The sequence below is a fragment of the Oncorhynchus nerka genome, linkage group LG2 (genome assembly GCF_034236695.1).
Source record: "Oncorhynchus nerka isolate Pitt River linkage group LG2, Oner_Uvic_2.0, whole genome shotgun sequence".
Taxonomy (NCBI): Eukaryota; Metazoa; Chordata; class Actinopteri; order Salmoniformes; family Salmonidae; genus Oncorhynchus; species Oncorhynchus nerka.
The window spans coordinates 16403626-16419425 of record NC_088397.1 but is presented as its reverse complement, the minus strand read 5'-3'; the positions used below and the strand labels follow the sequence as shown (position 1 = coordinate 16419425).

Below are 15800 nucleotides of genomic sequence, written 5' to 3'. Positions count from 1 at the left end.
AAATACTGTGAGTAAATACTGAAGTGATGTACGATTGTTAATAAAATAGTTAATATACCAATTTTCTATACTGCTTCTATATGTATAACCTGCAAGTACATTGAAAAAAATAATAATTGAAGTTCTATCCAAACCTAAATGACATGAAAAATATGTCTTTTCAACTTTCAAAACTGAACGTAGACTGTCGGGCATAGCCGTCTTTTCAATTACATTTTGCTAGGCCAAATGACACCCCATCTCCTCCCCTTCCTCTCCTCCTTTTTCTAATTTTTGATGGAAGTGAGGCCTGTGTCAGTCAGACCGGAATACACAGCGACCACTCAACCAGGCCAGCTGTGTTGCCTGTGTGTTGGTCTCCCAAATGACACCCTAGTCCTTCTACAGTGGACTCCTTTTGACCAGTGCTTAGAGAGAGAGGAGGGGCTCTGGTCTAAAGTAGTGCACTACAATGGGAATAGGATGCCATTTGGGAGACCAACACACAGGCAACACAGCTGGCCTGGTTGAGTGGTCGCTGTTTGTTCTGGTCTGACAGACACAGGCCTCAATTCCATCAGACACAGATTAAATGTCAGCCTAGTGGAGGACAATGAGACCAGAGGATGTCACCCACTCAGTCATCTCCACAAAGGACCAACATCATTTAGAAATGACCAGCTGTGTGTGTGTGTGTGTGTGTGTGTGTGTCTGAGGCAAGCTAGCTCCTCTCTCTGGCACTGAGCCAGCAGAGGCTGAATTGTGATCTCTGAGGATACCTTCCTCTCTTACACTGAGGGAGCAGAGAGAAGGGGGGAGGAGATGGAGGATGGTGGTGAAGGAGGAGAGGATGGGGAGGAGATGGGGGCATGGTGGTGAAGGAGGAGAGTATGGGGAGGAGATGGGGGATGGTGGTGAAGGAGGAGAGGATGAGGAGGAGATGGAGGATGGTGTTGAAGGAGGAGAGGATGGGGAGGAGGTGGAGGATGCAGGTGAAAGAGGAAAGGATGGGGAGGAGATGAGGGGATGGTGGTGAAGGAGGAGAGGAGGGGGAGGAGATGGGGGCATGGTGGTAAAAAGGAGAGGAGGGGGAGGAGATGGGGGATGGAGGTGAAAGATGAGATCCTTATTGCCCTTGTGTGCTGATGGGCGCCACTCCAGCCACCGGGGTGCTGCTCTTTATGAAGGGGTGGGGGTGGGAGGGTGCTGCTCTTTAAGAAGGGGTGGGGGTGGGTGGGTGCTCCTCTTTATGAAGGGGTGGGGAGTGGGGGTGCTCCTCTTTATGAAGGGGTGGGGTGGGAGGGTGCTCCTCTTTAAGAAGGGGTGGGGGTGGGAGGGTGCTCCTCTTTATGAAGGGGTGGGGCAGTGAGAGGGTGCTCCTCTTTATGAAGGGTTGGGGGAGTGGGCGGGTGCTCCTCTTTATGAAGAGGTGGGGGTGGGAGGGTGCTCCTCTTTATGAAGGGGTGGGGGGTAGTAGGGTGCTCTTCTTTTTGAAGGGGCGGGGTTGGGAGGGTGCTCCTCTTTATGAAGGGGTGGGGGGGTGGGAGGGTGCTCCTCTTTATGAAGGGGTGGGGGAGGGTGACCCTCTTTGTGAAGGGGTGAGGGTGGGAGGGTGCTGCTCTTTATGAAGGGGTGGGGAGTGGGTGCTCCTCTTTATGAAGGGGTGGAAGTGGGAGGGTGTGCCTCTTTATGAAGGGGTGGGGGTGGTAGGGTGCTCTTCTTTTGAAGGGGCGGGGTTGGGAGGGTGCTCCTCTTTATGAAGGGGTGGGGGGTGGGAGGGTGCTCCTCTTTATGAAGGGGTGGGGAGTGGGTGCTCCTCTTTATGAAGGGGTGGAAGTGGGAGGGTGTGCCTCTTTATGAAGGGTGGGGGGTGGTAGGGTGCTCCTCTTTATGAAGGGGTGAGGGTGGGGGAGTTGGAGGGTGGTCCTCTTTATGAAGGGGTGGGGGAGTGGGAAGGTGCTCCTCTTTATGAAGGGGTGGAGGTGGGGAGTGGGAGGCTGCTCCGCTTTATGAAGGGGTAGGTTGGGGAGTGGGAGGGTGCCCCTCTTTATGAAGGGGTAGGTTGGGGGAGTTGGCGGGTGCCCCTCTTTATGAAGGGGTAGGGGTGGGGGAGTGGGGGGTGCCCCTCTTTATGAAGGGGTGGGGGTGGGGTGTGGGAGGGTGCTGCTCTTTTTTAAGGGGTGGGGGTGGGGGAGTGGGAGGGTGCCCCTCTTTATGAAGGGGTGGGGGTGGGGTGTGGGAGGGTGCTGCTCTTTATGAAGGGGTGGGGGTGGGGGAGTGCTCCTAAATGGGGTCTCTGAGTCACTCTGAGTTCTCTTTGGATAGAAGGTACTGTACAGTGTTGTACTCACTGACTACATTAAGAGCATTATGATAAAAGCATTATGAAACATCCATCCTTGGGAAAATACAGACACCATATCAGGACCAAGGTGAAACACGTGACTTTTTGTTTGGTCTACTTTTAGACAGAGTGAGATGTTATTTACATTAGCAGGCAAACATGTCATCACTTCTTTAGGCTGCCAAAGGTCAATACAGGTTCACCATTTCCTCTGCTAACCAATCTCTCATGATAACACACCTAGAGTGCGTTAGCAAGGAGGATACAGTCCCACAATGCAACACTGTGAACATAATGCATCTAATGGTATAACAGACTCACCGACACAATGAGGTATCTGATTTGTTCTGCTGGGCGGGCCTTGAGGAGACACAGTAATGCTGCCCACCCAGGGCCACAGCAAGCATTTATACAACACGTTTTAATTAAAGAACTATTAGGGAATCGATTGTGAAATGGTAAGAGAAAAAATAGGTGTTGATTAATTTGGGCCTGCAGTTTACGGCTCCCTCTCTTTTCATCTCCTGTCCTCCTCCATTCCTTCTCCCCTTTCTCCATCTCCCCTCTCCCTTCCTCCCTGCTGTCTCTTCTGTCATTTCTCCTGTCCCCCCATTACTCTCCTCTCATTTCTCTCATCATCCTTCCTTCCCTCCTTCACTCCTGCTCTCTCCCTCACTCCTCCTCTCTCTATTTTTCTCTTTCTCCATCCCTCCTCCTCTCTTCTCTTCCTCCTCTCGTGCTCACCAAATTAACTGTCAACTGTAACCATTTATGTTTACATATTTTATGAGGGAATGAATATTAAACATTCCCCTCTCTCTTCTCTCTCTCCCCTCTCCACCTCCATCCCCTCTCTCCATCCACTCTCTCTCCCTCTCCACCCCCTCTCTCCACCTCCTATACATCCCCTCTCCCCTCTCCATCCCCTCTCCACTCTGCACCCTCTCTATACCCCCTATACCCCCTCTCTCCCCTCCCCTCTATACCCTCTCTACCCCCTCTCCCCTCTCTACCCCCTCTCACTCCCCTCTCCAACCCCACTCCCACCCTCCCCTCTATACCCTCTCCACCCCTTCTCCCACCCTCCCCTCCCCACCCTTTCACTCCCTCTCTCCACTTTCTACCCCTTCACTTCCCTCTCCACCCCTCTCTCTCCCCTCTCTCCCCTCTCCACCCCCTCTCCTTCCCTCTCCAACCCCTCTCTCCACTTTCTACCCCCTCACTTACTACCCTTTCTGAGGTGGTGACATGAACATGTTACCGTGACAATGAGAGTAAGTGACAGGATTTTGTATAGCTGGAACTTCAAACAGGCTCCCCCACATGTATTATGATGACTGGGAAACCATATTAAAGCACGGGTGAGCATGAAAACACAGGACCCCCACCAATCCAGATACACTGTAGTTCAAAACCTGATCTCTTCCATGTTGAAACATGTTTGCATACAGAGGAGATCAACGGTGTCTACAGAATTTACTGTGAATTTTCTCAGTCAGAAAATGCAGAAACTTTCAGGGAAGTAAAACAAATCAAATCTGTAATTTGACTGCTGCCTTAGTTGTTCAGTATAGCATATACACTTCTGGCCTAAGCACTGTCAGTGAATGGACTGCGTAGAATCACCCTCCATCCCCAAACATTTGATCTGATAAACCACATAATGACTCGCACCTCTTTTCCTGATTGCCACGTTGTACCTCCGCCTCCTGTGTTCATCACCGTGACACATTTACATCAAAGGGAAACCTCCATCATGACCCATTTTCTCTCCCTCCGCAGCTGCTTGTGCTCTGGGCCAATCACAGCGCGGCAGGAAGTATCCCATGTATCCCTGTGATGAGCGGCTGGTTAGGCACACTAAAGAGCATCATTCATGCTCAGTCACTCCAGTAGCAATCCAGGCCAATCATCAGCAGGAATACTAACATCAACCCATTTTAAATGATAGAAAGGTTCATTCCCCATATTATCCAGGTGATCAAACACAGACAGTGTCCATGTTGTATGTTGAGGTAAACCAGATCAGATGCTTTTCGCCATTCAGAGAACATACAGAATGTAACATGTCGGCTGGCTGCAGAGCTCTCAGGTGCTCCCTGTGTCCAAGTTGATTTCGCCTTCCAAATAAAGCATCGCTGGCAATTTCATCGTTCATTTCCAGTAGTGTGATATATACTGAGTGGACTATACTGAGTGGCTCATGTTGACTCAAATCAAATCAAAGTTTATTAGTCACATGCACCGAATACAACACGACTCCAATACTTCCCACAGTTGTGTCAAGTTGACTGGATGTCCTTTAGGTGCTGGACATTCTTCATACACACGGGAAACTGACACACTCAAACCGGTGCTCCTGGCACCTACTACCATACCCCGTTCAAACCGGTGCTCCTGGCACCTACTACCATACCCCGTTCAAACCGGTGCTCCTGGCACCTACTACCATAACCCGTTCAAACCGGTGCTCCTGTCACTGACTACCATACCCCGTTCAAACCGGTGCTCCTGGCACCTACTACCATACCCCGTTCAAACCGGGGCTCCTGGCACCTACTACCATAACCCGTTCAAACCGGTGCTCCTGGCACCTACTACCATAACCCGTTCAAACCGGTGCTCCTGGCACCTACTAACATAACCCGTTCAAACCGGTGCTCCTGTCACTGACTACCATACCCCGTTCAAACCGGTGCTCCTGGCACCTACTACCATAACCCGTTCAAACCGGTGCTCCTGGCACCTACTACCATAACCCGTTCAAACCGGTGCTCCTGGCACCGACTACCATAACCCGTTCAAACCGGTGCTCCTGGCACCTACTACCATACCCCGTTCAAACCGGTGCTCCTGGCACCTACTACCATACCCCGTTCAAACCGGTGCTCCTGTCACTGACTACCATAACCCGTTCAAACCGGTGCTCCTGGCACCTACTACCATAACCCGTTCAAACCGGTGCTCCTGTCACCTACTACCATACCCCGTTCAAACCGGTGCTCCTGTCACTGACTACCATAACCCGTTCAAACCGGTGCTCCTGGCACCTACTACCATAACCCGTTCAAACCGGTGCTCCTGTCACCTACTACCATAACCCGTTCAAACCGGTGCTCCTGGCACCTACTACCATAACCCGTTCAAACCGGTGCTCCTGGCACCTACTACCATAACCCGTTCAAACCGGTGCTCCTGGCACCTACTACCATAACCCGTTCAAACCGGTGCTCCTGTCATCTACTACCATAACCCGTTCAAACCGGTGCTCCTGTCACCTACTACCATAACCCGTTCAAACCGGTGCTCCTGGCACCTACTACCATAACCCGTTCAAACCGGTGCTCCTGTCACTGACTACCATACCCCGTTCAAAGGCACTTCAATCTTTTGTCTAGACCATTCACCTTCTGAATGGCACACAGACACAATCCATGTCTCAATTGTCTCAAGGCTTAAAAATCCTTCTTTAACCTGTCTCCTCCGCTTCATCTACACTGTTTTAAGTGGATTTAACAGGTGATATCAATACGGGATCATAGCTTTCATCTGGATTCACCTGGTCAGTCTATGTCATGGAAATAGCAGTTTCTGTACACTCAGTTTATGTTGTCCCAGTAATCTCAGTAACAACCACACTGGATGGTTTTCTATTCACAGCAGGCTAAACTGAGTGTAAAGCCTACCCATCTTGAATGAATGCAAATATCCCCTTGTAAAATGATCTACTAAGGTAAAATATTACTGTGGTACTAATAGTGACCCTATCTTTGGTTAAAGTAGCACACAGAGACAGTGCTTGTCTGGGAACAGAAACCCGCTGGTGTCTTACCTAACTGCAGCTCCAGGATGCTGAGTTTGCTTTCTGAGGGGAACAGGATCTTTGGAGGCTTGTCTGTCAGAGGGGCTGGAAAACAAAAAGAAAACACACATTACAATTCATTTCCACACTTCTGACATTTGTCCATTGAGCCATATACTTATGAAAATGTCTTCGTAAACCCGAGCACAGCGTTGAAGAGTGAGAGGAGAACACAGTGCAGGCACCGTATGGAAGCTGACGCAGTAGACAGAGGGAAACTGTTAAAGGATATCCCCTTCTCCAAAAGCCTCAAACATCCATCTACTTCAAAACTTTACCCTGGCAACCGTTTTTAATCCCAGCCAGCGGCTTCACTACCTTATGGACCAAGCACGTCAGTGACTAGACTGGCTGTGCTACAGTGTGAACACGGATTCAGGTTGGATGGGTATTTACCCCAAACCCCGGTTTATTCCCTGTTATGTAGAGAAGGGCTTCAGTACTGTTCACGGATATCTTAGCAACTATTTACATATGTCAGATTCATATGTCATATTGTTGCGACGACTCGTCACAGCAGAACAAAATACCTATAAATAATCCATTGGTGAATTTCCTCCAACCTCGATGTTGAGTGAGATGGATCAAGCCAGCAACAGAGGGAGGACAAGGGGAAATATGTAGTGTGTGACTGGAAGTGCTATCCTGTCATGATGAGCTTAATCGTACCAAGCTGTGTTTGACAGGACGCTCGTTTTTCAGCCGCCCGGATTCCAACTTGCATGCGCTCCGGGTGCATTTAAAGTGGCTACGTTTGGTTTATTCTTCGTGTATTCTCAGACTGCACCAAGAGAATACATCTAATATCCATATTCTGTGAAGTGCTAGCCTATTTACCATAAACTTTAAAACATGTATCCGCACTGCAATGAAACTAATTTGATCACAGCAGGAAATGAAAAGTTGTAGTGTATTCAAGGTTTAAAAGGGATTCTAAAGTTTGCAATTTCCACTTGTGTCAGACTTGATTTGCCCTAACAAAAAATGTATCACCCTCTAAAAAAATGTTAATTTTTTAAAATATATTTTTTAATAATCTACACAATAATTCACATTTCCTGTTGCCTGCAGGATTATCTTGCTGCTGTTGGTCAATTTAAGAGCTGTTCTTGTTATCCTTCTTGTCAACTAATGTTCTCTGTCCAATAGTGTTCGGCTTCTATAGCTTCACATGTCATATTTAACAAAAGTAATGACTAATCATGCTCATTATTCACAATGTAAAGGTCAGGGTCTTCTGCAGCGAATACATCAGCTAAAGAGGTCAGCTGTACATTAAACAGTACATGAACACGTGCACGGTGCATATAACAGTTATAAGAAGGGACAAAAGCAATCTAGTACAATGACAAAACTAGTTGGGTCTTCCCTTAGACCTGAATTCAAACGGATCATTAATAGAAGGTTTCTTATGTAACATATTTCCTATGAGACAAGTAAAATATTCTTCTGATCAGCAATTATCCCCCCCCCCCCCCTCATGTTCTACTGTAGATATGCATATTTAATGAACACTTGTTTGATACTGCAGCGATGATACAATCGTAGCTATGAGAGGTCACAGATGATTCACCATTGTGAAGATACTGGTTTCCAGTCTGTTTCAACCCCCATTGGAATACACCAGCCCCAATTAGGCCTAGAGAGAAGTAACAAAAGATCTGCACTTAGGGCCATCCCATGATCATTAGTGCTTAATTGGGCACCCTCTTCAAAGTGGCATTGGTAAGTCCTCCTATCTAAGATACTTTTTTTAAGAGTAGTAAGAGTATGAACACTCAGTCTGAGTGTGAAAACGGTCAGGGAGAAACTCTTATAGGGGAATGAATTCTGGCACAAAACAACACGGCAGCTGTAGTGTAGGTAGTAGTCCGAGGTGTAGCTACACTGTGTGATGTTTCCTGTATGTGTTGCCAGTCTAGTCTGCTTGCTCATTAAAGAACAGCAGTTGAATGTGTTCATGTATCACCAGGTACAAACAGCCTTCACTAAATCTATTTGGGGGGGATACCTGTGTCTTTCTACCCAGTGTTGCAACAGTTTGGCATGGTCCATACCGCTTTGCAACTGCATCTTGGTGAGACAAAAGCAGGACTGAAAAAGGTCATTGATGTACCATACACAGTCTTAGTGAAAAATAACATATTTGGAGCAAAATGGATGACATTTTGGAGTCAATGGTTCTCAATTGACACATTAAAGCCTATTCTCTGGTGACTGTGTGAAATGACTCTCCATCATGCAGTGATAATGTGGTGCCGGCTCAATTCATGACTAATGAGCCAAACCACGACACCGTCCCCATTCGAAGAGAGAGACAGGGCCGAGACCAAACCACGACACCGTCCCCATTCGAAGAGAGAGAGACAGGGCCGAGACCAAACCACGACACCGTCCCCATTCGAAGAGAGAGACGGGGCCGAGACCAAACCACGACACCGTCCCCATTCGAAGAGAGAGAGACAGGGCCGAGACCAAACCACGACACCGTCCCCATTCGAAGAGAGAGAGACAGGGCCGAGACCAAACCACGACACCGTCCCCATTCGAAGAGAGAGAGACAGGGCCGAGACCAAACCACGACACCGTCCCCATTCGAAGAGAGAGACAGGGCCGAGACCAAACCACGACACCGTCCCCATTCGAAGAGAGAGAGACAGGGCCGAGACCAAACCACGACACCGTCCCCATTCGAAGAGAGAGACAGGGCCGAGACCAAACCACGACACCGTCCCCATTCGAAGAGAGAGACAGGGCCGAGACCAAACCACGACACCGTCCCCATTCGAAGAGAGAGACAGGGCCGAGACCAAACCACGACACCGTCCCCATTCGAAGAGAGACAGGGCCGAGACCAAACCACGACACCGTCCCCATTCGAAGAGAGAGACAGGGCCGAGACGAAACCACGACACCGTCCCCATTCGAAGAGAGAGACAGGGCCGAGACCAAACCACGACACAGTCCCCATTCGAAGAGAGAGACAGGGCCGAGACCAAACCACGACACCGTCCCCATTCGAAGAGAGAGAGAGAGGGCCGAGACCAAACCACGACACCGTCCCCATTCGAAGAGAGAGAGACAGGGCCGAGACCAAACCACGACACCGTCCCCATTCGAAGAGAGAGAGAGAGAGAGGGCCGAGACCAAATCGTGACACCGTCCCCATTCGAAGAGAGAGAGAGGGCCGAGACCAAATCGTGACACCAAAACTCGTTAGTTACGAACTCAAACTAGAGCCTCGATCCATGAAATGTTTCCCTGGCGGGAGCAAGAGCTGAGCTCTGCTCGCGGAAAATCTCATTATGTTAATTACCTTTTTCTTTATGAAATATGCATTGAATATTTTGTTTAATCACGACATGAAAAAGAAAACATGTCCCAACATGAGGCAGGCATGAACAGGGCACAAAATATCTGTGGACAGCATTTTGGCAGGAGGGTGACCATAGTTTTGATAACCGAAAGAGAGAAACTGAGCAGTACTTTGCTTTGATGAGAATTCATAGTAGTACCACAGTGGACTCAACATTGTCCAATGATAGGCCAAACACAATATGTATTCAGAGTTTCCTAAATCCATTGGTATTGTCTGCGAGGCAGAATATTAATAATGGACTGCTTGGTGAGATTCAAACAGGAAATTCATACCACATATTACCTTTGATGTAACCAGTTATGGATTTATCTGATTGTAATTTCTTCTTTGAGATGACTACAGACATCCACAGACACAGACACACACACAGAGTAGGTACTGTATTGTAGGTTATCCAAAGGGGCTGGCTGGAGATGTAGCTGGACCTGGATGGATCCACCTACCTACACGACCTTCCCTATCTCCATAGGATTCTGGAGCTAGCTGCCTCATAATCCCTGTCTCTGTAGGGTTCTGGAGCTACCTGACTACCCTTCCCTGTCTCTGTAGGGTTCTGGAGCTACCTGACTACCCTTCACTGTCTCTGTAGGGTTCTGGAGCTACCTGACTACCCTTCCCTGTCTCTGTAGGGTTCTGGAGCTACCTGACTACCCTTCCCTGTCTCTGTAGGGTTCTGGAGCTACCGGACTACCCTTCTCTGTCTCTGTAGGGTTCTGGAGCTACCTGACTACCCTTCCCTATCTCTGTAGGGTTCTGGAGCTACCTGACTACCCTTCCCTGTCTCTCACCTCCTCCCTGTAGGCTGTCTCGTCGTTGTTGGTGATCAAGCCTACCACTGTAGTGTCGTCAGCAAAATTGATGATTGAGTTGGAGGCGTGCATGGCTATGCAGTCATGGGTGAACAGAGAGTACAGGAGAGGGCTGAGAACTCACTCTTGTGGGGCCCCAGTGTTGAGGATCAGCGGAGTGGAGATGTTGTTTCCGACATTCACCCCCTGGGGGCGGCCCGTCAGGAAGTCCAGGACCCAGTTGCACAGGGCGGGGTCGAGACCCAGTGTCATGTATTGTCATGTTATGTCTTGTTCCTGTTCTTTCTCTTCTCTTCGTTTCCCCCTGCTGGTCGTATTAGGTTACCTTCTCTCCCTTTCCTTCCCCCAGCTGTTCCTCATCTCCTCTAACTACCTCGTTTACTCTCTCCCACCTGTTCCCTTTTTTCCCTCTGATTAGGTCTCTATTTCTCTCTCTGTTTCTGCTTCTGTCTTTGTCAGATTCTCGTTTGCTTCACCCTTGTCCCGTCCTGTCGTAATCTGCCTCTTCATCAGATGCTACGTGTGATCAGGTACCTCTGTCCTCTACAACCCGCGCCTACCCGGAGAGACCAGCAGTCTGTTGCCGCTAACCCTGCTATTCTCCTCTGCTGCTAGAAGGGGACTCTCCTGTAAAGATCAGAGGACTTTATGATTTATTTGTCGCCCTCTCTGCGGGTTGTCTATTTTGTCTACCGATACATCTGAAGAGGATTTATGTCTTCCTGTGTTTGGACATTAAAAGACTCTGTTTCTGTTAAACCGCTTTTGGGTCCTCACTCACCTGCATAACAGAAGAATCTGACCAAGAATGGACCCAGCGACTTCGGATCCTCTCCACTCAGCCGTCGAGATCCAGGGAGCGATGCTAGGCAGACACGAGCAGGAATTGTCTGCTGCTCGACATGCCGTTGAGACCCTGGCCGCCCAAGTCTCCGACCTCTCGAAACATATTCACCATCTCCGCCTCGATCCACCGGCTACTTCCAGGGCTTCCGAGTCTCCGGAGCCCAGAATTAATAACCCGCCGTGTTACTCTGGGAAGCCCACTGAATGCCGCTCGTTCCTCACCCAGTGTGATATTGTGTTTTCTCTCCAGCCCAACACGTACTCCAGGGGCACAGCTCGTATCGCCTACGTCATATCTCTCCTTACTGGACGGGCTCGTGAGTGGGGCACGGCAATCTGGGAGGCGAGGGCTGAGTGTACTAACCAGTATCAGAACTTTAAGGAGGAGATGATACGGGTTTTTGATCGTTCTGTTTTTGGGGAAGAAGCTTCCAGGGCCCTGTCTTCCCTATGTCAAGGTAATCGATCCATAACTGATTACTCTATAGAGTTTCGCACTCTTGCTGCCTCCAGTGACTGGAACGAGCCGGCTTTGCTCGCTCGTTTTCTGGAGGGTCTCCGCGGGAGGTAAAGGATGAGATTCTCTCCCGGGAGGTTCCTTCCAGCGTGGATTCCTTGATTGAACTCGCTATTCGCATAGAACGACGGGTTGATCTTCGTCACCGAGCTCGTGGAAGGGTGCTCGCGTTATCCGTTGCCCCCTCTCCGCATCACTACCATCTTCCTCCACTGGCTCAGGTGCTGAGCCTATGCAGCTGGGGGTATTCGCATCTCGACTAAGGAGAGGGAACGGAGAATCACCAACCGCCTCTGTCTCTATTGCGGTTCCGCTGGTCATTTTGTCATTTCATGTCCAGTAAAGCCAGAGCTCATCAGTAAGCGGAGGGCTACTGGTGAGCGCTACTACTCAGGTCTCTCCTTCAAGATCCTGTACTACCTTGTCGGTCCATCTACGCTGGACCGGTTCGGCAGCTTCCTGCAGTGCCTTGATAGACTCTGGGGCGGAGGGCTGTTTTATGGACGAAGCCTGGGCTCGGGAACATGACATTCCTCTCAGACAGTTAGGGAGCCCACGGCCTTGTTCGCCTTGGATGGTAGTCCTCTCCCCAGGATTCAGCGTGAAACGCTACCTTTAACCCTCACTGTCTCTGGTAATCATAGCGAAACCATTTCTTTTTTAATTTTTCGTTCACCTTTTACACCTGTTGTTTTGGGCCATCCCTGGCTAGTGTGTCATAATCCTTCTATTAATTGGTCTAGTAATTCTATCCTCTCCTGGAACGTCTCTTGTCATGTGAAGTGTTTAATGTCTGCTATCCCTCCTGTTTCCTCTGTCTCTTCTTCACAGGAGGAGCCTGGTGATTTGACAGGGGTGCCGGAGGAATATCACGATCTGCGCACGGTGTTCAGTCGGTCCAGGGCCACCTCCCTTCCTCCGCACCGGTCGTATGATTGTAGTATTGATCTCCTTCCGGGAACCACTCCCCCCGGGGTAGACTATACTCTCTGTCGGCTCCCGAACGTAAGGCTCTCGAAGATTATTTGTCTGTAGCTCTCGACGCCGGTACCGTAGTCCCTTCCTCCTCTCCCGCCGGAGCGGGGTTTTTTTTGTTAAGAAAAAGGACGGGACCCTGCGCCCCTGCGTGGATTATCGAGGGCTGAATGACATAACGGTTAAGAATCGTTATCCGCTTCCCTTATGTCTTCAGCCTTCGAGATCCTGCAGGGAGCCAGGTTTTTCACTAAGTTGGACCTTCATAACGCTTACCATCTCGTGCGCATCAGGGAGGGGGACGAGTGGAAAACGGCGTTTAACACTCCGTTAGGGCACTTTGAATACCGGGTTCTGCCGTTCGGCCTCGCTAACGCTCCAGCTGTCTTTCAGGCATTAGTGAATGATGTACTGAGAGACATGCTGAACATCTTTGTTTTCGTTTACCTTGACGATATCCTGATTTTTTCACCGTCACTCCAGATTCATGTTCAGCACGTTCGACGTGTCCTCCAGCGCCTTTTAGAGAATTGTCTTTATGTGAAGGCTGAGAAGTGCTCTTTTCATGCCTCCTCCGTCACATTTCTCGGTTCTGTTATTTCCGCTGAAGGCATTAAGATGGATCCCGCTAAGGTCCAAGCTGTCAGCGATTGGCCCGTCCATAAGTCACGTGTCGAGCTGCAGCGCTTTCTCGGCTTCGCAAATTTCTATCGTCGTTTCATCCATAATTTCGGTCAGGTGGCAGCTCCTCTCACAGCCCTTACTTCTGTCAAGACGTGCTTTAAGTGGTCCGTTTCGGCCCAGGGAGCTTTTGATCTCCTCAAGAAGCATTTTACATCCGCACCTATCCTTGTTACACCTGACGTCTCTAGACAGTTCATTGTCGAGGTTGACGCGTCAGAGGTGGGCGTGGGAGCCATTCTTTCCCAGCGCTCCCATTCTGACGACAAGGTCCACCCTTGCGCGTATTTTTCTCATCGCCTGTCGCCGTCGGAACGTAACTATGATGTGGGAAACCGCGAACTGCTCCCCTCCTGCCGACCGTCTCAGACCGCTTTCCATTCCCTCTCGACCGTGGTCTCACATCGCCTTAGACTTTATTACCGGACTGCCTTCGTCAGCGGGGAAGACTGTTATTCTAACGGTTGTCGATAGGTTCTCTAAGGCGGCTCATTTTATTCCCCTCGCTAAGCTTCCTTCTGCTAAAGAGACGGCACAAATCATCATTGAGAATGTTTTCAGAATTCATGGCCTTCCGTCAGACGCCGTTTCGGACAGGGGTCCGCAATTCACGTCTCAATTTTGGAGGGAGTTTTGCCGTTTGATTGGGGCTTCCGTCAGTCTCTCTTCCGGTTTTCACCCCCAGTCTAACGGTCAAGCAAAACGGGCCAATCAGACTATTGGTCGCATCTTACGCAGTCTTTCTTTTCGTAACCCTGCGTCTTGGGCAGAACAGCTCCCCTGGGCAGAATACGCTCACAACTCGCTTCCTTCGTCTGCGACCGGGCTATCTCCTTTTCAGAGTAGCCTCGGGTACCAGCCTCCTCTGTTCTCGTCCCAGCTCGCCGAGTCCAGCGTCCCCTCCGCTCAGGCTTTTGTCCAACGTTGTGAGCGCACCTGGAAGAGGGTCAGGTCTGCACTTTGCCGTTATAGGGCGCAGACTGTGAGAGCCGCTAATAAGCGTAGGACTAAGAGTCCTAGATATTGTCGCGGTCAGAGAGTATGGCTCTCCACTCAAGACCTTCCCCTTAAGACAGCTTCTCGCAAGTTGACCCCGCGGTTCATTGGTCCGTTCCGTATTTCTCAGGTCATTAATCCTGTCGCAGTGCGACTTCTTCTTCCGCGACATCTTCGTCGCGTCCACCCGGTCTTCCATGTCTCCTGTGTTAAGCCCTTCTTCGCGCCCCCGTTCGTCTCCCCCCCCCCATCCTTGTCGAGGGCGCACCTATCTACAGGGTCCGTAAGATTTTGGACATGCGTCCTCGGGGCCGTGGTCATCAGTACCTAGTGGATTGGGAGGGGTACGGTCCTGAGGAAAGGAGTTGGGTTCCATCTCGGGACGTGGTGGACCGTTCGCTGATCGATGATTTCCTCCGTTGCTGCCAGGTTTCCTCCTCGAGTGCGCCAGGAGGCGCTCGGTGAGTGGGGGGGTACTGTCATGTATTGTCATGTTATGTCTTGTTCCTGTTCTTTCTCTTCTCTTCGTTTCCCCCTGCTGGTCGTATTAGGTTACCTTCTCTCCCTTTCCTTCCCCCAGCTGTTCCTCATCTCCTCTAACTACCTTGTTTACTCTCTCCCACCTGTTCCCTTTTTTCCCTCTGATTAGGTCTCTATTTCTCTCTCTGTTTCTGCTTCTGTCTTTGTCAGATTCTCGTTTGCTTCACCCTTGTCCCGTCCTGTCGTAATCTGCCTCTTCATCAGATGCTACGTGTGATCAGGTACCTCTGTCCTCTACAACCCGCGCCTACCCGGAGAGACCAGCAGTCTGTTGCCGCTAACCCTGCTATTCTCCTCTGCTGCTAGAAGGGGACTCTCCTGTAAAGATCAGAGGACTTTATGATTTATTTGTTGCCCTCTCTGCGGGTTGTCTATTTTGTCTACCGATACATCTGAAGAGGATTTATGTCTTCCCTGTGTTTGGACATTAAAAGACTCTGTTTCTGTTAAACCGCTTTTGGGTCCTCACTCACCTGCATAACACCCAGGGTCTCAAGCTTATTGATGAGTTTGGAGGGTACTGAATGTCGGAAACATGGTGTTGAATGGTGTTGAATGCTGAGCTGTAGGTACATTTCGGTGTTCCTCAAGGTTCCGTTTTAGGACCACTATTGTTTCACTATATATTTTACCTCTTGGGGATGTCATTCGAAAACATAATGTTGACTGTAAATCTGCAATGTGGATAACACACAGCTGTAGATTTCAATGAAACATGGTGAAGCCCCAAAATTGCCGTCGCTAGAAGCCTGTGTTTCAGACATAAGGAAGTGGCTGCAAACTTTCTCAAGTTCTCATTTGCAACTGCGACCTGGCCAAGATAAAGCACAGCAGTGTGAACAGACAACAACACAGAGTTACACATGGAGTAA

The 15800-nt window shown here is 49.7% G+C and overlaps 1 protein-coding gene across 5 annotated transcripts in view; it reads right to left on the bottom strand.

Annotated features, from left to right (window-relative positions):
- The window catches only part of LOC115118358 (interleukin-1 receptor accessory protein-like 1), a 495706-nt gene that overhangs the window by 186053 nt on the left and 293853 nt on the right, over positions 1 to 15800 (bottom strand). For all 5 annotated transcript variants that reach the window (XM_065023732.1, XM_065023738.1, XM_065023739.1 and 2 more), the window contains one exon: positions 6156 to 6230. In XM_065023732.1, the coding sequence (XP_064879804.1) occupies positions 6156 to 6230 (75 nt within the window). The remainder of the gene's footprint in view (positions 1 to 6155; positions 6231 to 15800) is intronic.